At 40.9% G+C, this 20,351-nt stretch overlaps 1 protein-coding gene across 2 annotated transcripts in view; it reads right to left on the reverse strand.

Annotated features, from left to right (window-relative positions):
• WDR7 (WD repeat domain 7) overlaps positions 1-20,351 on the reverse strand; it is a 300,266-nt gene that overhangs the window by 245,487 nt on the left and 34,428 nt on the right. For both annotated transcript variants that reach the window (XM_058677108.1, XM_058677109.1), the window contains exons 13-14: positions 10,052-10,247; positions 3,139-3,353 (exon numbers count right to left, since the gene is read on the reverse strand). In XM_058677108.1, coding sequence (XP_058533091.1) covers positions 3,139-3,353; positions 10,052-10,247 — 411 coding nt within the window. The remainder of the gene's footprint in view (positions 1-3,138; positions 3,354-10,051; positions 10,248-20,351) is intronic.

The raw sequence follows: 20,351 nt of genomic DNA on the forward strand, positions 1-20,351 counted from the left end.
AAAGGGGGCAGACTTGAGACTGCAGATCAGGTGTCTCCAGGCAAGCAGCCGTGAGGAAGTGGAGCAGACGTACGTAAAGAAACTGAAGGGTACCAGCACTTTGTTACCCATCACCTGAAGCAAAATGCACTGAACTTCAGCTCCCAGGGTCACGGGGAAACAAGAGATGAGCAAGTCATGACCCTGACCTCAAGAAAAAAAAAACTGAATTTCAATGGGAAGAATGAAATAACTACATAAGTTATTGCAATAGCAGGGAAAATAAGATACACATTATAACAGAAATACACAGTGTATACACAGAAATACACAATCTTTCAAAGTTCACAACAGTTAAAATAAAGCATAATTTTATTCATTTATTTATTTTTTGCTCTGGAGAGAGAACATCAAAGAGTAAACTGTCTATTCCAGCTTGCAAAATTTTCTATGCCTGATATAATTCATGTAATTAGCAAAGCAAAAAAGCTACTTTCAATTTGCCCTAATTGCCAACAATTTAGGCTAACCAGGCAAAAGCTGTATTACATAAAAATGAAATTTAAAAACATTAAAAAGCAGTAACCCAGTAGAGTTGACTTTCCACAAAAGACCTACATCAGAAATTAGATCTCATAACATCCCAAAGATCCTGTGCCACTGAGGGTCTCTTCATTGTGTTTTCTGGGGTGTGTGTGTGTGTGTGTGTATTTAACTTTGGAGGGGTTTATTTCCCGGAGATTAAAAAGCCATCCAGAAGGTGGCTCTTTACGTATTTCCCTCAGAAGGAGTGTCCGACTTCAACATGAGGAAATAGTTGGAGAAACTCCTCAAAGGACAGCCAACGTGCACTTTTCATAAAGCTATTATCCTTACTCAGTCTCGGCTTCCTAACTCTTTTTCCCCACTTCCATAATTGTTTTTATTGTAGGCCAAACCACAGTTATCACGGCCACAAGCCTGAGGAGGTGCACAGCAATGTATTTTACAACACATAAGTGTGGTGATATTTGGTGCTGTTATCAATAATTATACTATAAAACGTGCTATTAAAACAGGGACAAACAAGATTATAAAAATTACATAATGGACCATAATCACTCACAAAAGCCCTTCATAAATATTAGTATACCATTCGCTTTTCTAGAGTTTTCTAGCTATGTAATTATTTTCCCAAATTTTTACTTGTAGAAGATGCTGAGGAAAATAATATATTTGAGGATTTTGATACATATACATATGCTTTTGATTTTAACTTTATAAATTTGCTGACAATTAAAACTATATAGCATGTTAAACAATGTGTTATGAACATGGAATTTCCAAGGACATCTATGTGGTTCCTTGAAAGAAATTATGGATGTGACAAATGTATTTACCCATATGATTTCTTCTCAGACTTTGGAATATGGTGGGAAAAACACGGAAAAAGAAGCAGAATGGTGTCACAATTCCAACTTATGAAATATACAACACAGCTAATAAAACATTTATAGCCTGGGAAAAGAAAGAATGATCTCAAGGCGACATTACTGCCAATTACTGGATGTGGGTTAGGAGAAGTACCTACAACATATTTCCTGAGCATTCGCTAACTGACGGCTAATTTCAAGTTGGAAAATGAGCCTTTGGATCCCTTTTCTAGTCATTCACATGACGAACCATTAAATGAAAAGTCAGGGATAAGAGGAATGGAAATACAGGCACAGTAGCTAAAGTCCTTGCCTTGCATGTACCAGGATCCCCTATTGGCACGAGTTCTAATCCCGGCAGCCCTGCTTCCATCCCAGCTCCCTGCTTGTGGCCTGGGAAAGCAGTCAAGGATGGCCCAAAGCCTTGGGACCCTGCACCTGCGTGGGAGACCCGGAAGAGGTTCCTGGTTCCTGGCTTTGGATTGACTCAACTCTGGCTGTTGTGGCAGCTTAGGGAGTGAATCAGCAGATGGAAGATCTTCCTCTCTGTCTCCCCTCCTCTCTGTATATCTGAGTTTCCAATAAATAAATCAATCTTTTAAAAAAAAAAACAAAATATGGGCCCGGCACAGTGGCCTAGCGGCTGAAGTCCTCGCCTTGAAAGCCCCGGGATCCCATGTGGGCGCCGGTTCTAGTCCCGGCAGCTCTGCTTCCCGTCCAGCTCCCTGCTTGTGGCCTGGGAAAGCAGCTGAGGACGGCCCAATGCATTGGGACACTGCACCCGCGTGGGAGACCCGGAAGAGGTTCCAGGTTCCCGGCTTTGGATCGGCGCGCATCAGCCCATTGCGGCTCACTTGGGGAGTGAATCATCGGACGGAGGCTCTTCCTCTCTGTCTCTCCTCCTCTGTGTATATCTGGCTGTAATAAAATGAATAAATCTTTAAAAAAAAAAAACAAAATACAACAATGTGTGCTATCCATTAGAAACAGTAATATGCATTTAAACGGAACTAGAATTTCAAGCAGCGCTTCCAGTGAAACACTGGAACTATCTTTAGGCTTTCATTCATCCATTACTACAATCTAAGTTACAGAATATCACGGAGAACGAACAGCACGAAGCAAACACTGGCTAACTGAGCTGAGATTGTCTGCTGTTTCTTAACAGAACAGTCTTAACCAGCAGTAATTCATACACTGATTTTAGGTGCCAGTTAGGAAAGGATGCTTGATTTTGAGTCTCCCAAAAATATTCCTGGTTCTTGTACAATTCTGTCATATTTATTTTCAAAAATTATTAGAATGTCTCAACTTCACTAAATCAGAAAACACTATTTAAATAAGTAGTGTCACAATTACAGATGTCTTAATTGTACCTACATTTTTTTGTTTTCCTCACAGAGACAACAACTGGTAGTCAAATCTTTCTATAGAGAGAATATTGGAGAGACAAATTGACAAACAATATAATCAACATTTGCTTTATTTTCAGAACCTGACATTCCTGAGCTCAGCAGAAGTAAATTTTAAGCACCTGAATGGTAAAAATAATTTCCTTGTTCCAAATCCAAGCCCATAACATACTCTAAAATATTGTTGGAGAAACCAACACAAAAATCAGAAGCTTATTTTCAACAGCGCCATCTCTCAAAAAAAAAAAAAAATTCTCGAAGACACACCAAAATTGTGTTAATGCATGAAGTTAACTGGGTCCTACACCCTTCATGAGCCCACATACAAAACATACCTTGTCAGATGCCTCAGAAGCCAAGAGGTTAGTTGCAAGGGTTTGCAGCTTCTGATGGGCCATATTTTTGAGAGCAGCGAGACTACGTCTTGTCATGGCTTGTTTGAGGTTCACTGCTGGATGACTGAGTGAATCCATGGCAGCGGGAACAACTTCATCACAGGCATTCAGGATCTCCACCGCTGTTATTCCCATCACACAGCGATCCAGTGCACCTGCGGGCAGATACACTCACAAGGATTATACAACATCAGAAACTGTTACGCCATCACCGTAAGTTTAACAGCATAACGGTTCGTGTGGTAAACATATTCTCAATGCCTCCCAAAAGCATCTTCTTGGACCTCTTCCCTCTGATGATCTTCCATGTAGCCAGACGTCAATCATTTCCTTTTTTCTTAAGGAGCCAATTTCTACAAGCTCCCCCAGGTTTCTTTCCTTTCTTCCTACTTTCCAGGTGATTCCCACCACCACTACTTCCATACCATTATACTATAACAAATACCAAATGCCATGCGCTGGCTTTCCTGCAAGTCATCAATCAATCATAAACAAAATGTCTTACCAAAAGATGCTCTTTATTTCCTTGAGTAATCGAGGAAATCTTCACACAAGGAAAAATACTATAACTTTGTCCTCCTGCCAGAAAGTCGCTTTATTCTGACTTTCGCCACCCAGTCAAGTGTTTCCTCACACGAATGCAAAGAACAACTACGATTTCCAACTGCTTTATCCAGCCAGCCATCTGTCCTCCGCCTCCGAGGCACGGCCTTCTGTCTGAGGACACAACCCTCTTGGTGCTGGGATGATGTCAGCTTCAGCACCACCTTTGGGCCTGGATGCTGATGTTCTACAAGAACTGCTCCCTGGTCAGCCTGGCAAATTCTCCCTTTATGCATTTCACAACACTGACTACCAGCTAACATACTATTTATTTAAAAGTTCTTATTTCTTGGTTTTCACCTGCTTCTCCCCATGTCAAATGTAAAGAACCAAACAGCTAGAATAATCAGAATGAAAAGAAGTCGGTCTTAGGGCTCTGAGTTGTGCAGGATGGGTGGAAGTCATGTGAGTATCTTATGGGAGTGCCAGTTCGAATCTAACTGGTCCACTTTTTACACAGCTCCCTGCTTAGGCACCTGGGAAAGCAGAGGAAGATGGCCCAAGCATTTGTGCCTCTGCCATCCATATATACATCACAATAAGGCACTAGCATGTTTTTAAAAATTAGCATTAGGAAAGAATAACACATACTAACTCCATGACACAAAATTCTGTTATTCATGCTTTATTATTCTGCAAATAGTTCAACACACACACATATATATGCATTCATTCACAATTCTGTTATACTTTCCTAATTGATTAAGCTAAAAAAAAAAACCTGAATGGATATTTCATAAAGTAAATGAAAAAAAAAAAACCACAAGAATGCTAGAAACTTGGAGGAAAGAAAATAAATAACAATGTAAATGTAACAATGTAAACTCATAATTTCTTCTGCACTACTTTCTAGTAATATTTGCAAGTATTAATATGTGTACAAACATAACTAATTACCATACATATAAGAATAGAAGTAAGATGTAGGAATCATTTCTATTACACTGCACAGGCATTAAACTGCAGACAAAGGAGGAGGGGCATTTAAGACTGCTGGTTCGAAGTGAAGATGTGTGGGCTGGCACCGTGGCACAGCCAATTAAGCTTCTGCATGCCACATCGATATTCCCTCCAGCTCCATGAGAACATGCCTAGGAAAAACAGCTGCAGACGGCCTAAGTGTTGGAGCTCCTGCACCCACATACAAGACCTGGATAGGGTTTGGGCCTGGGCTAGCCCTCACGCTTGCCATCACTGCGATGTGAGCAGGACAGATTTTTCTGTGTGTCTCTATGTCTTGTTCTGACTCTGAAACTGCATTTTAAAGAAGTAGGTGAATCTTTAAAAAAAAAAAAAAAAAAGGCTTGGGCCCTGTGTGGTGCCCTAGAGGCAAAAGTCCTCACCTTAAACGCGCCAGGATCCCATATGGGTGCCAGTTCTAATCCCAGCAGTTCCAGTTCCCATCCAGCTCCCTGCCTGTGGCCTGGTAAAATAGTCAAGGACAGCCCAGAGCTTTGGGACCCTGCACCCGAATGCGAGACCTGGAAGAAGGTCCTGGCTCCTGGCTTCAGATCAGTTTAGCTCTAACCATTGCAGTCACTTGGGGAGTGAATCATCAGATGGAAGATCTTCCTCTCTGTCTCTCCTCCTCTTTGTATATCTGACTTTGCAATAAAAATAAAATAAAATGAAATAAGTCTTTAAAAAAATTTTTGAAAAAGGCCCATGTCCTATTCGGAGTGCCTGAATTTGATTCCTAGATTTAATACTGGTTTCAGTGTTGTAGTGTAGCAAGTTAAGCCAGCACCTACAGTACCAGCATCCCACGTGGGTGTGCTGGTTCGAGTCCTTGCTTCTCCACTTCTTACTCAGCTCATGTGACTGGGAAAGCAGCAGAAGATAGCCCAAGTGCCTGAGCCTCTGCGCTCACATGGGAGACTTGAAGAAGCTACTGGCTCCTGGTTCCTGGCTTTGGGTGGCTATTGCAGCCATTTGTGGAGTAAAACAGCAGCTAGAAGATCTCTCTCTCTCTCTCTCTCACTTTCTCTGTTGCTTCTCCTCTCTTCTTCCCTCCCAATAACTTTACCTTTCAAATGAGTAAAATAAATCTTTAAAAGAGAAAATATCTGCCTTCCAATCCTGATGCCAGTTTTCTGCTAATGCAGAGCCTGACCAGCAGCAACACCAGCGCAAGTGACTGAGCACAAGCACAGCTGCCTGGCCCAGGCCTGGCTCCACTGGCAGCTGGGCAAGTAAGCCAGCGACGGGAGCTCCCCTGCACTTCCCTCTGTCTCTCTGCCCTTCACAAGCAAACCAACCAGTTCATTAATTTCAGTGGGAGAGAAGAAAAATACTGCTTAGGCTTGGTAGTGCATTAACAGAGTTTTTTTGTTTTTTGTTTGTTTGGTTGTTTTTTTTTTTTAAGTCATTGTTTAAGGAAGTTATTGTTTCGCAAATAGGATTGTGACCTTGTCAAAAGCTTGTGGAAATGACATGGCACGCTTGCTGGGAACACCAAATATGAAAGATGAGAGAGTTGACCCTGAAGCCCATGAACAACTCCATCCAGAAGCAGCCACCATCCAGGTCACGGTCCACCAAGGACCAGTCAAGAGGCTCATCTGGTCAAATCGCACTGTAATTGTCTCATTAATTTTCTTCTTTTTCTTAAAGCTAAGCCAGTTTTTTTTTAAGATTTATTTATTTATTTATATTGGAAAGGCAGATATACAGAGAGGAGAGACAAAGAGGAAGCTCTTCCGTCTGCTGATTCACTCCCCAAGTGGCCACAAAGGCGAGAGTTGAGTCCATCCAAAGCCAGGAGCCAGGAGCTTCTCCCGAGTCTCCCACACGGGTGCCAGGGTCCCAAGAGTTTGGGCCATCATCGACTGCTTTCCCAGGCCACAAGCAGGGAGCTGGGTGGCAAATGGAGCAGCCAGACATAGTGGCCAGTGGGATCCTGGTGGATGCAAGGTGAGGATTTAGCAAACTAGGCTATCACGCCAGGCCCCTCACTAATTTTCTAAAAACAGCTGTGAAAGAATAATCTCCACAGCCTCAATATAACTATTACATTGATATGGCATATAATAGAGGTGGCACAAGATTCTGGCCTGCTGGCTCTCTAATTACATTTTACATTAAGAGCTTCAGACTTCATTTCATTAGGACAATACAAGTAAACACTGTAAACAAAAATCACCTGTTCGAAGGGGGAAATAAAAGAATAACAGAAGGTACCACATGAGTGTATCAAAGAAAGACATTTTTAGTTTTTTAAACTAGAAACATTTCAGCATAAAGGAAAAGAGTGAAGAGAAAATAGTCCCAAACACGGGAGCAGGTGTAGTGCACTACAGCTTCACTGTAAAAACACATTCCCAGAACAGCAAGAGGGATCAAGTGCCTCAGAGTTTAAACGCATTTCATACATCAAACCCCAGCTGAATCTGATTTATCCGGCTTCATTTTTTATTTATCTAATAAATAAATACATTTAATAAATAAATAATGTCAATACCTTCAGGATGTACCTGACTGACTCCCCAGGGACCCTGATACCACTAGCAACAGCCTGCACAACAAGGAGAAAAGAGAATGTACACCTTCTAGTACAGCTGAAATCCCAAACACATCTACTTCCTCTATTTTGCATCTCAATCTAAGAATGTCAAATTGATCATGCAAATTCTGAATGTCAGAAGGTAACTGCCAAATTTCAAGATTACATAATTGTGTTTAATCTAAATTAGGATTAATTGTACTGAACAGATTTTAAGGTGAACATCTTCCAGGAGCCTTACGGTTGGGAGTAATTTTTCATTTCCTTCTAGTAAAGTAACTTCACCTTTCAGTAAAGTATCATTTATAAGGAATTTCACATTTCATCCTATATTCCATGCAAATATATTTAAAGTGCCTGAAATATTAAAGTATCCTATAACAACTAAATTTTAAATATATATATATATATTCTACTGCTAAACTCTATTTATTTAATTTAAACAAATCCTAGGCAAGATTTATCATTCTTTTCCTTTTAGTGTATATTATCCTAGTATTAGTAAAATTTTATTAATATTAGTGTAACATTTATAGTCATTTAATACAATGTTCTACAAATGTCATTATTATTATAAAACTTTATTACTGAATCCCAAAGAAAATATTTTCCATATTAGTAAAGTTATCAAGCAGCATGTTTCCTTAATACAATATAAAATATAAACACATGTATGCATATTCCCACAAACCTACAAAGACATTCAACTATGCATACACACATACACACCTATGTTCTACTCGCCACACACAAGGGAAATATTAACTCATTTTATTCTTCCAACAAAACTATAAAATAGGAAGTAATCCTAATCTTATGGATGAGAGAAATGAGGAACAAAAATCTGGTGACTTCTGATAGGTCACAGGGTTAGCAAGCAGTTGATACAACACTCACTCATTGCCATTTGATCCCAGAACCCAAGACTGTGTTTAGCTGGTAAGGCAGACCAAACCAGTAAGTGCAGGGCTCTGTTATTCCAGAGATACCATATAACAGAAAGATACACAAGACACTAAAATGTAACTATGATATGAGAGCATCAAAAATGTCCACTTACAGACTAGAAAAAAATATGCCAAAATGTTAACAATGGGCAGTGAGGGATGGAGGACCCCTGGCAGCAAGCACCACACCATCTGGAGGACCAGACCCAGGGCTCTCCACCAACTCAGGTGTGGGCAGGGTGGCTGTGAATTGTCCATCAGGGGTATTTGGGGATGTGTGAGAAGGGGGATCACTGAGGAATGACTTCTGGGTGACTTCCGCAGACTAGGCCACTGCAATTACAGGTAAACAAGGAGGCTGATACCAGGTGGTTTGGAAAGGAAAAGGTGAAGGACTTGTCTAGGTCAGACCAGGATATCTGGCCACATCGGAGACGTGGGCTGAGCCAACTGCCATCAATCACAGCCACTGGTACACATGGAAGTTAGGGCTAGGGTGCTCACTTGGCAGGACTAAGCCACAGTATCTCTTTTTATATGAGTGAGTGTCAGGGCAGGGGGTTGACAATGACATAAAATGGCACTCAAGAGAAGCGGGTCTAGGGAATTTGAGGGCTCATCCCCATAGGACTGCAATACTTGCAAGAGCTAGGGGTAGTGATGACCAAACCAGGCATGACCACAGAACTCACCAAAACTCACAGGTGGCTCAGAATAGGCCAGGTTGACCCAAGCTACAGCATCCGCAAGCACACCCAAAAATTGGGATTGGGGACAGGTAGGGATGTGGCATCCACCAGCACCCACAAAGGCAGACTGGGGGTGGACTATGCTGGGCAGGGCCCTAGCACTCACTAATACGGATGAGATCCAAGTGTGGGAGCAGGTCTAGTAGGGGAACTCGGGAATTCCCCTACTAGACTGTAGCTCCAGGTCATGAGTAAAAGAGTTGTGCTGGGTGTGAGCCAGACCAGCAGGGCTGCTTTATTTGTCGGAAAGTGTGTGGGAAAGCCAGTGGGGTGGACTGGGCAAGGCCAGGACAAGTCTTAGTACACACTGGCAGGTATGGGAGCCACGATGGAGTATAGGACATGCTGGGCTAAGCTTCTGTACCCACCTGTTTGCTTGAGAGCTAGGAATGAGAGTAGACTGGGACGGGGAGACCGAGCTATAGAACCCACCTGTAAGAGCCAGAATGGGTGTGGACCTGTCAGACAAGCTGCTGTACCTACCAGTGAATGCCAGTACAGGAGGTAGACCAAGTTAAGCTAGGCCACACACCCACTGTTGTGTGCAAGACCTATGACTGGGAGGTGGCCTGATAGAGGAGCTTGAGGAACTGCTCTGTCAGGACACAGTCCCTCCTGGTGAGTGTCAAGGGCCGAGGCTGGAAGCAGCCCAGACCAGGCCAGGTTGCAATACCCACTGGCATATGGCAGTCATGTGGGTCAGGTCTGGAGATGGACTGGACTAGGCCAGTTCATTGCACCCAGTGGCAGATGTGAGAACCAGGCAGGGTATGGGGCAGGCCAGATTGGGCCACACCACCAGCCAATTCACATTAGGGCAGGGACCAGGATTTGGCTGGGCTGGAGAATTACGCTGCAAGTATTTGCCATAGTACAGTAAACAAGGGGATACGTATGTATTTCTCTGTTGAGAATGAAAACATTGACAGACAACAATAATTAGAAATAAAAAGCAGCAACTGTTCTACATTACAGGACTTTCATGGCATCTAAAAGAAAGTCATTTCTAGGATGTCATTTAATTTTCTGTAACTCTTTACTCTTGCTCTTACCAGTATCCATTTGCCAGACATAGACAGAGCCATCCGAGCATCCCACCACCAGGTAATCGTCAGAAGGCCTCCACTTGATGACTTGAATAGGGAACAGGTGACGCGACGCCAGCATGATGCACTTTTTTTCGCGCAAGCTGAGAAGTCCCACTGAGTGGTCACTGGCGACAGAGCAGATGCAGTGCTGTACTCTCGCCTGGAAAGAAGAACAGACCTTAGCTATATTGCAATGACATCCAGAGGGATATGTGTCCTGTCCCCAGGAACTTAAACCAAAGGTAACCACACATCACCGCCACTGAAAACCAACTACAATATTAGATCATGTTATCAGATGTATTTGTTACACATGAAACACTCGATTCACTCAAGACCCTCCTAAACATTCCAAAAGAATTGTAGATTAAAGATTTGGAAAAGATTCCTTGGAAGCGACTGTTCAGATCGGAAGTGACCTTACTAAAATCACCGCTGTATCTGAGCAGGCAAAGCTGGGGAAAAATTGATCGGTTATTAAGTGTTCTCTTTGCACAGCGTGAACTTTCCTTTGTTTGCTGCGTTCTGCAGTGCTCCTGCTTGTCATTCTGCCATTTAGACCCACGCTCTTCCTTGCACCTTTGCTCAGAAACAACACCCTCCCAAGTCATCTCGGGGCAGCCTCAGTTATTGCACATCATCTGCAGATAGGCATCCCAGCTCCCTCATTTCCTTCACAGCTTCCGTCTATAACGGCGGCAGGCGCATTACCCCAACTACCCGCACAACAGCCAATTAAGCATTCTGCTCTGTTTCCTGCTCAGCTCTAGTCCTTTCCCACCGCTCCCCCCGCCAACTCCAACACTTACACACTTCCTTTTTGAGAAGAGGGTGGAATATAGATAATCAAAGACTAAAGATTTTCATTAGCAACAGAGAACTGAACCCACACGGTAGAAAATTCAACACTGATGTCATTACATGTTTCTAAGGCAATTTATAAACAATTGGAACCTTCGTGGTGACAGATTGTCAAACGATGAGGAAACAGTCTGTGAAAAGAAGCCATCTACAAGTCATGATTGTGTACACTGTGGTTGTTTATTCAGGATGAGGCTCCCTCTGCCACGTGCACACTTTCCCTTCTGGGGGATCTGCAGGAGAAACTTAAATCTCACCCTGCTGGGCTGCTTCTAAGCAAACATACTGCTTTTAGCTGAAGATCAGTAACTCATTCTCCAAATGGGAAATGCTGATAGGTTTAGGTGAGAAAAAGGAGGTGGGGCTAAGAATTCCCATGAACCTGATGTGAACATGTTTATCTCTAGAAGGGGGTAGGACATCATTCGGCGCTACACTGTCCTGGTAATCACAGTAGAAACGCACTTTCTAGGAACGCACTTTAGTGAAACCTGCCCAGTAAGGTTCATTTTATGTTTTGGGCTGCTAGGAGAATTAGGAGTGAATTTTCTGTCTCTACCCTGCAGGATCTGGGGCTTACGCTCGTGGGCTCGCACTTTTCTCTTCATAATGATTTAGCTTTGTTGCTAATGAAAAATGTTTGCTCCTGTCTACAACCTAAAATCAATTTCTGAACAAAAAACAGCATTGATCAAACAAAAATAGTAAGGTTTAACTATTTGTTCTTAAATTCAAATGTTTTACACTTCTGTGTTAGGTTTATTTGTATGCTTCTCTTTATAATAAAGATAATAGGATAACAGGGTTCACTAAATTTAAAAGTCAAAAACCTGAATTCAGGGGCCAGGATTATGCCACAGCAAGTGCAGCTGCCACCTGTGATGCTGGCATGCTACATGGATGCTGATTCATGTCTTGGCTGTGTCATTTCTGATCCAGGGCTCTGCTCGCGGCCAGGGAGAAGCAGCTGAAGACACTCCGGTGCCTGGGCCTCTTCGTCCAGGGTAAGCTCCTGGCTCCGAGCTTTAGTCTGACCTAGCTCCAGCCCTTGCGACAATTTCTCCGTTATTATGACTTTCAAACAATTAAACAATCAAATCTTACTTGAAATAAAAAAGAAAAGAAAGAAAGAAAATAAACACAACCTTGACCTAGCACGATAGACTAGTGGCTAAAGTTCTTGCCTTGCACCCACCAGGATCCCATATGGGCAAGAGTTCATATCCCAGCAGTTCCACTTCCCTTCCAGCTCCCTGCTTGTGGCCTGAGAAAGCAGTCGAGGACAACCCTAAGCCTTGGGACCCTGCACCCATGTGGGAGACCTGGAGCAAGCTCCTGGCTCCTGGCTTCAGGTCAGCTTAGTCCCTACCGTTGTGGCCATTGGGGAGTGAACCAGCAGATGGAGGATCTTTCTCTTTGTATCTGCTTCTCTCTGCATATTTGGCTTTTCAATGAAAGACCAAAATAAATATTTTTTTTAAAAAACAAGTTCAGAAAGATGACACTATATACCTTTATTACAACATTATGTAGAATATTCTCAAACAGTGGTCAAGTTATTTGTTTTCCATGATAAGCATTCCAATGAAGCATAAAATGAGATTTTTAAAAAATTGTTTTTAAAAATTAGATTTGAGGCACATTTGACTTCTGGCACACAAAAAGTAGTTTTACAATCAATATATAACTCTAAATAAAATAGCAAACTACAAGAGTCTCATTTAAATTTAGGCATGTTGGAATAAAACTGGGTAAGTAACATATCTAGCATCTTTCATTATTTCTCAATACGTAAAATATTTTGACATACTTCAGGAATACACTGCAAACACGAGATACGGCCATTTAGACCAATAGATGTTCTGCATTACCACAGATAACCTTATACTAAGGCTCTACTGACTTTGTATTTGTCAAATATATACACTATTTGTTTTATAAAAGGACTGACTGCTACATTAATGGCCAACAAGTATTTTCTATTTTGCAACACCAATATGCCAAAAGGAGATCATTTCATTTCTCTCATGAGAAAAACAGAGATCATTTTCCTTCAGTAAGAAACTAAAGAACAGGATCCATGCAGAAGACGCCTTCCTGTCTGTTCCCACCTGTTCATTAGGCATTCGCAGCACTCACATATCTAGTACTTCCTTTGACACTACCTCATAGGCTTACAATCTCTGCAAAAATCTTAGATTTAAAATTGATTCAATTAGTATTTTTTTGAAGTTTTTAAGAGAAAAGAGAGTAGCCATTTGGTGGTTAGGACACTCACATCCCATTCTGCAGTACCTGGGTTCAAGTCCCTGCTCTTACTCCAACTTGGGAGGTAGCAATGATGACTCAGTTAACTGACTTCCTCTCCCCTACGTGGGGAGACCTGCATTGCACCCCCATCTCCCAGCTTCTACCCAGCTACTGCAAACATATTCAGCAGTGAATTATCAAACAGGAATTCTTTTAGTTTCAATCATTCTCTCTCAAATAAATGAATTTTTAAATTTTTTAGTAAAATAAAATGATCTAGTCCTTAATTAATGCCTCACACCTAACCGGCCTACTCACTAGCACCCCCCCCTCCAAAACCAAAATCTTCTGAGTCATGTTCACAACCAAGTCATTTCCTCTGGAAAAGGACAGAAAATGAAGCTTGAGTCAAAATGAAGTTCTGCCAATTGTTTGCACTGTAAGTGTCCTGACAATTGTATTTACTGTAGATCTCAACATCTGAGGTAATACAAAGCTCCTGACAATCAACTTGAACTGTGCACACTAGCTTCTCTGCCCAATATCTCCTCCTGTACATAATTTACACTCTAGCAGCAGAGGACTACAGCCAACAAACTAACTAAACAAAAGGAACTCAACCGGTGGCTGATCAGCCTCTCTAGAGGAGCATCACTGTGGGAACCTTCACCCTCCTTACAGACATGTGGACGGAGATTTCAAAGATTCAAGGAAATGCAATCTGTCTTCGTAAGAAGACCTAAAGCTATACATCATATTACTTACATATTTAAAATTAAAAACATATAACGTAAATAATAACAGCCTAGGGCCTCCTTCTAAAAGCAGAATCCAAGGGTCAATGCTATGGCTCAATCGGCTGATTTACCTGCAAGCTGCAGCATCCCCTACAGGTGCCAGTTTGAGTTCCAGCTGCCCCAATTCTGATTCAGCTCTCTCATGGCCTAGAATATCAGCAGAGATGGTCCAAAGCCTTGGGATGCTGCACCTGTGTGGGAGACCACAAGGAGGCTCCCAGCTTCAGATGGGCTCAGCTCCAAATGGTGGCTGGCCATCTAGAGAGCACAACAGTGAATGGGAAATCTTTCTCTCCATCTCACCTCTGTAAAATCTGATTTTCTTTGGTTCCCTTGCTGGACAGCTACTCCCACTAGAGAGCGTGAGCTGGGACGGGGGCAGACCAGACTACACAGGTCTACAACACCTGTGTGCCTCATGTGGACCACATCAGGGAAAAGCCAGGCTGGGCTGATTATTCCCACTGGTGCAAACAAAATTAGAGTGGGTGAGGGTGGTTTGGGGCTAGCCACAGCATCAGCTGGCAGAAGCTGGCACTGGGGTCTAATTCTGTCAAGTCAAACCACAGAACTACCTGGAGAGTGCATAATCCGGGAGTGCATAATCCGGGAGTGGGAGAGGCCTGGGAGGGAAAAAGTGGGTTCCTCCCTCTTGGGTTACCACGAACTCTAGGACAGGGGCTGGGGTGGCTAGACAGGTACCCAACAGCATCTGTGTGGGCTGCATAGTGGAGCTGGTTAGAGGGAACAAAACTTTAACACCCATTGACATGTAAGACAGCCGAATGGGGTGTGTGACAGACTGGACTAGTCTGCTACACATACTGGCAAACCAGGATGGGGGTGGGCCTGGGGGTTATTGTGGGTCGCTCCGACTAGGCTGCAGCTCCCACTGAGTTATGCAAGGGCCGAGTATGTGCTGGGCAGAACCAGGCTGGACTGCAACACCCATTGGTTCCAGTGGAAGTCAGGGCTGAAAACAGAACCAACCCAGCGATCACAACCACCAGCTGATCGTGGTGATGGACTGTGCTGGGCCCTGTACTTGCTAGAATACACAAGAATCTGGTCTGAGAACACCTCACACAAAGTTTCTTTGGAGATCTCCCCAATCAAAATGCTGGACTCAGAACCCTAACCAAGAAAACACAGAAGACAGAACAGGTCAATCAACCATCTCAGCTATATTTTGGCAGCGAAATACGGGGCAAATGGAGACTCTATGATGGACTATGTCAATCAGTGGATTCTCCAACGACCTCATTGTGCTTGGAGTGGCGAGACTGGCAGCGATTCATAACTGGTGAATCATCAAAACCACTTGAGCAAGAACCTCGGAGCATGGGAGGGTGGGAAATTGGGTGGGCCTTCTCCCTTAATATCCCCCTTTAAACATGTAGGAAACAATATGGAAATAATAGTCTACCCACTTTCCTATAGCCCTTAAACCTTTTTTACCCTAATTAACTATGTAAAGATTGTAAAAAATATAATAAAAAAAATTTTTTTTAAAAAATCTGATTTTCTGTTAAAATAAATAAATCTTACAAAAAAATAGAATATAACCTGTAATTTTTTGAAGGTAAAACAAGACTCATAACTCTAGATGTTTTAGCTTTTCATTTCCATATGATATCACTTCTAACATTCAGCAAAATATTTAAATTTTCCAAAAAAAATCTTTATTCATCTTTTCCTTGGTGCAATAACAATAAAAAATGGCCAATGATATGTTCTGCCCATAAAAAAAAATGTTTGGTTCAAAATGTGAATTATGTATTCATACCGGTTGTTGACCTTAGTTCATGGCTTCTCATTTAAGGGAATATATAGTGATAGAGTAATACAGACTACCATACCAGATGTGGGGATACAATGCAATCTGCATCCCTGCTTCCAAACCAAAGATAGACTCCCAATAAAACTGCTGGAAATGTGCAGACAATGGGATGCTGGACTGTCTGACATTGTACCAGCAATGTCGGGGAATACTTAATAACAGATTCATGGAATTATGGCTCCTTATGAAGGACTATACTATTGTAGCAACGTGGGGAAAATCTGTCACAGGGTGGGAGTTAGGAGGGAAATCCCAGTCTCTCTGAAATTGTACCATAAAATTCAAAATTTAAAAAAAATGCTTAAAGTACCATCACTGTAAAAAGTATCCAAAGAGTAAACATTAGCTTTATTGTAATAAGAAACTCTCCCAAAAAAGGTCAAAATAATCAAGAATGAAAACAAACAAAAATCAATATTACAAAGCCCACAAAGCTATAGTTATTAAAGGTATTTAACTCACATACAAAAAAGATAGCTCTCTTCTTTTAAAATATGGATTAAAAGAAATCTAATTTTTCTTCTTTCAAGGAAATGCTAGTCCAACTTGTAATAAAATAACTGGCCTAGAGTGGAAATGATCCAGTGCCGTAAACCTCATTAATTTTTATTCCACTAATTGATTCTGAGCTGATGGTTACCTTTACAGACAATGTGGAAACAAATCAATGGTATAAACAAAGCCAGTGTCTTCGGCTTATTTACGTGTAAAGGGAAAAGAGATCACTGAAGCACCACTTTGATATTAATTTTAATTAAAAAATGAACAAAGTAACGATAAATAATTCTCAGCTGCCTGTTAAATGAAAGCATTTAAAAGATTTTCTAAAATACAATTATATTTCTCTCCTGCAAATTATTTAAAAAGCATTTTAAAACATACTTTATAATCACATTTCTTTCTTAAACCCATGTTCCCCATAAGTAAGTCTGACTGCAAAATTCTTTTCTTCCTAAATTTAGACATTCTAATTACTATTTTATCTACACTGACTATTTCTAAGATTTAATGAATTCCCTCTACTTCATTTTGTTTTCCTCCTTTACCTAGAGAAGTACCTAAACACAATTTTACGTGACAGACCATATAACAAAATAAGGTTTAAAACATTCTAACTGCATAGTTAATAAAACAACTAAAACGTATGAACCTCACATCTTTAAACTTTCTTGAGAATGATCATTGGCCAAACTTTTGGGCCACATATTTATTCATTTAAAAATTGTGGAATGCATATTTGTGAATTATATAAATTTACTTCTATGTCAACACTTCATATATATTGTAAATTGTACACAAGCATACAAAAAAGTATGACTTAAGAGTTCAAAGAAACACACTGAACATTAAATGAAATATTTCTTAAGTGTCCTGCTAATATCTGTAACTTCATGTTAAATTAGCCAGCATCTCCAGGCACAATATAAATCTTAGAAAAGTTTCATTGTTAATGATGATGGATGTGAATATATATTTTATATAATTGTGAAATTATTGGCTACCTTTCTGCCAGACTGACCAAACGATCATGTTAGAAATTCTATTTCAACAACCACTGTTTAGTAACTGACCTAATGAGGAAAAATATAAATTTCCATTCTAAAAAAATTTTATTGGTATGGAGAACTTGAACAATATGGATAAAGTTTTCTATCAATTGGGTTGATGTTCCAAAAACTATATTAATTTTGCCCTAAAGCACAGACGACCACAAATGCTAATTAAAATAAAAGCTAACAGTAGCCAACAGAATATTTTTTTTAAGTAAAAACTCATTTTCATTTGAAGAAAAATAGAAGAAGAAAGATATTGGAACAAACAAGCACCAAGGCTAATTTTTTGTCAATTATTAATTTTAAAAAGAATTCTAATCCTAAACCAAATAGAGCACTGATTTTTGCCAGTAAACAACCATCAGAGTACATTAACGCTGGACAGCAAGATGCCACAAGCTATCACAGATCTGCTAGAGTCGGAATATACCACCCAGGTCACCCAGTCTGACCCCGTGCATTTTACAAGACTTCATTTCAAACCATTCCCAGAAACCTCCATGTAACCTGCTCCTAAGCATCCTCCATGAATTACAGAAATCACACACAGCCAGTTCATCCCATCCACCCACTCTCTGGGGAGATGATTCCACTTCTCAACAGTTCTCATCACAAAATATATATATAAATCTTCTGCTTTTGCTAAATCGTCTGCTAAAATAATTACTCAGTTTCTTTATGCCATCTTAGGAGCAAGGTCTTCTATGCCCAGCACAATTTTAATCTTTGTCTGGCTATGAACACGCTAACTATCATCTCTGCTTTTACACGTGCCCACCATTACACAGGCTATAAATGACCAGCTTCTTCTGCCCATAAATCAATCCCACTGCTCTGTTAGCCATTACTTCTGGTACTTCCCAGAACTCTTCCCATGGAACATAAACGTGATGTGAAGAGGCAACATCCATCACTTTTAAATATTCAATATAAAGGGGAAGAAAAGCCTATCAAATCAAATGTTTCATTTCCAGACCTTCACAAAACTAAAACAAAAATAAGTTTCTGAAATCTATCCTTGTTAAGAAGGAAACAAAGTATAGGGTGCTATCATAAACATATATTTAAAAAATAAGATCATGTTATCTAAACAAAACACTATTAACCCACCAACTGGATAATCAGCATGAACAGTAAAACTTTTTAGGAATTATTTTTCATATCTTCCTGTATCCACAGAAAAATCTACATGAAACTATAGAAAAATCTGTTAAAACCATGGGAAATGCTTTCTTTCCTTTCTGACTACCGCCCTGTTGTTACACTTGAAGATACATAAGGGATCTCCTTATTTCTAAAAGTGGTTAACAGAACATACATGCTGAAAGTACCTCTTTGTTTAAAAAGATGTTGGCTTCCTTTTTAATTTGATATCGATGAGCATAGAGAAACACAACCTCAGTGTTCACATTAAGAAAGAATTATTAATGCAAATCCATAGTTAAAACTCTAGAAAAAGCACTAAATGGGACAAAACTTCCTCCTTGAACAAATGAAACCATGCTTACAAAAGCAGGGCAAGGGTAACAGTTTGTGATCTACCCACACTGTCCCGAAGAAATGACCCACTTTGGGCCTCTCTGACAGCTGCTATTTCCAAGTAGCAAGCAGAAAGACGAATACTTTGGACTTCAACTCCCAAGGAAACCCGTTTCCATAGGTGCTCTCCCTTGGTATCCAGAAATGCCTCCTATCTAATGCCATAAAAATGCAAAATCAGGTGGGCGGAAAATGGGAGCTCTTCTCTAATTTGGACTGGAAACTACCTGGCCATTGTACAAAACTCAGGAAATGAAAAGTAATTTCAAGTATAGAAAGAGTATGTCTGTTGGTAGTTGTGCCATTCTCACTGGGGTTAAGTGGAATCTCGGTGTGGTTTTTATTTGTAGCCCCCTTATTGCTAGGGAGCTTGAACACTTTTCCATATTTGTAAGCCATTTGAATTTTTTCCTTTGAAAATGCCTGCTTCATTTCCTTCACCCATTTCTTAACTGGTTTGTTGATTTTGTCGTTATTGTGTTCCTGGAGTTCTTTGCATATTCTGGATGTTAGCCCCCCCATCTGTTGTATAGGATGCAAAGATTTTCTCCCACTCTATTGGGTTGTCTCTTTGTTGACTGTTTCCTTTGCTATGCAGAAGCCTCTTGGTTTGATGTAGTCCCCATTTGTTTATTTTGGTCTTGACTGCCTGTGCTTTTGATAATTTTTCTAGGAAGTCTTTACCTACGCCAGTGTTTTGTCGTTTCCTAGGTTTTCTTCTACCAGTTTGATGCTTTCTGGGTTAGGTTAAATCCTTTATCTATTTAGATTTGAACTTTCTGTATAGTGAAAGGTGAGGGTCTTATTTCTCACTCCTACAAGATGCTATGCAATTGTCTCAACAACATTTGTTGAAGAGGCCAACTTTTTCCCTAAATTGTTTTCTGTTCTCCTGCCAAAGATTAGTTGGCTGTGCATGTGTGGGTTCTCTTCTGGTGTTTCTATTCTGCTCCTTTGAGCTTCCTCTCTGTTTCTGCACCAGTACCAGGCTGTTTCGATTATGGCCACCAATTAATGTGTCTGAAGCTCTGGAATTGTGTTCCCTCAACACCTGCTGGCGAGGTTGTGGGGTAAAAAGTACCCTACTCCACTGCTGGTAAGACTGTAGTCTGGTTCAGCCACCATAAAAGTCATGATGGAGAAAACTCAGGCAACTGAAAATTCATCTACCGTATGACCTAGTAATCCCACTCCGGAGAATATATCCAAAAGAACGGATGCATACTCAAGAAAAAGCCACCTGCACCCTTGTGTTCATTGCAGCAAGATCAACAATTGCAAAAGCATGGAAACAACCTAGATGCCTACTGAAGGAGGACTGGAGAAAGAAATTGTGGTACATCTACTCTATGGAATACTACTCAGCTATTGAAAAGAATGAGAATTTACCACTTGCAACCAAATGGTCCCAACTGGAGATCGTT

Source organism: Ochotona princeps, chromosome 18 (assembly GCF_030435755.1).
Source record: "Ochotona princeps isolate mOchPri1 chromosome 18, mOchPri1.hap1, whole genome shotgun sequence".
Classification (NCBI taxonomy): Eukaryota; Metazoa; Chordata; class Mammalia; order Lagomorpha; family Ochotonidae; genus Ochotona; species Ochotona princeps.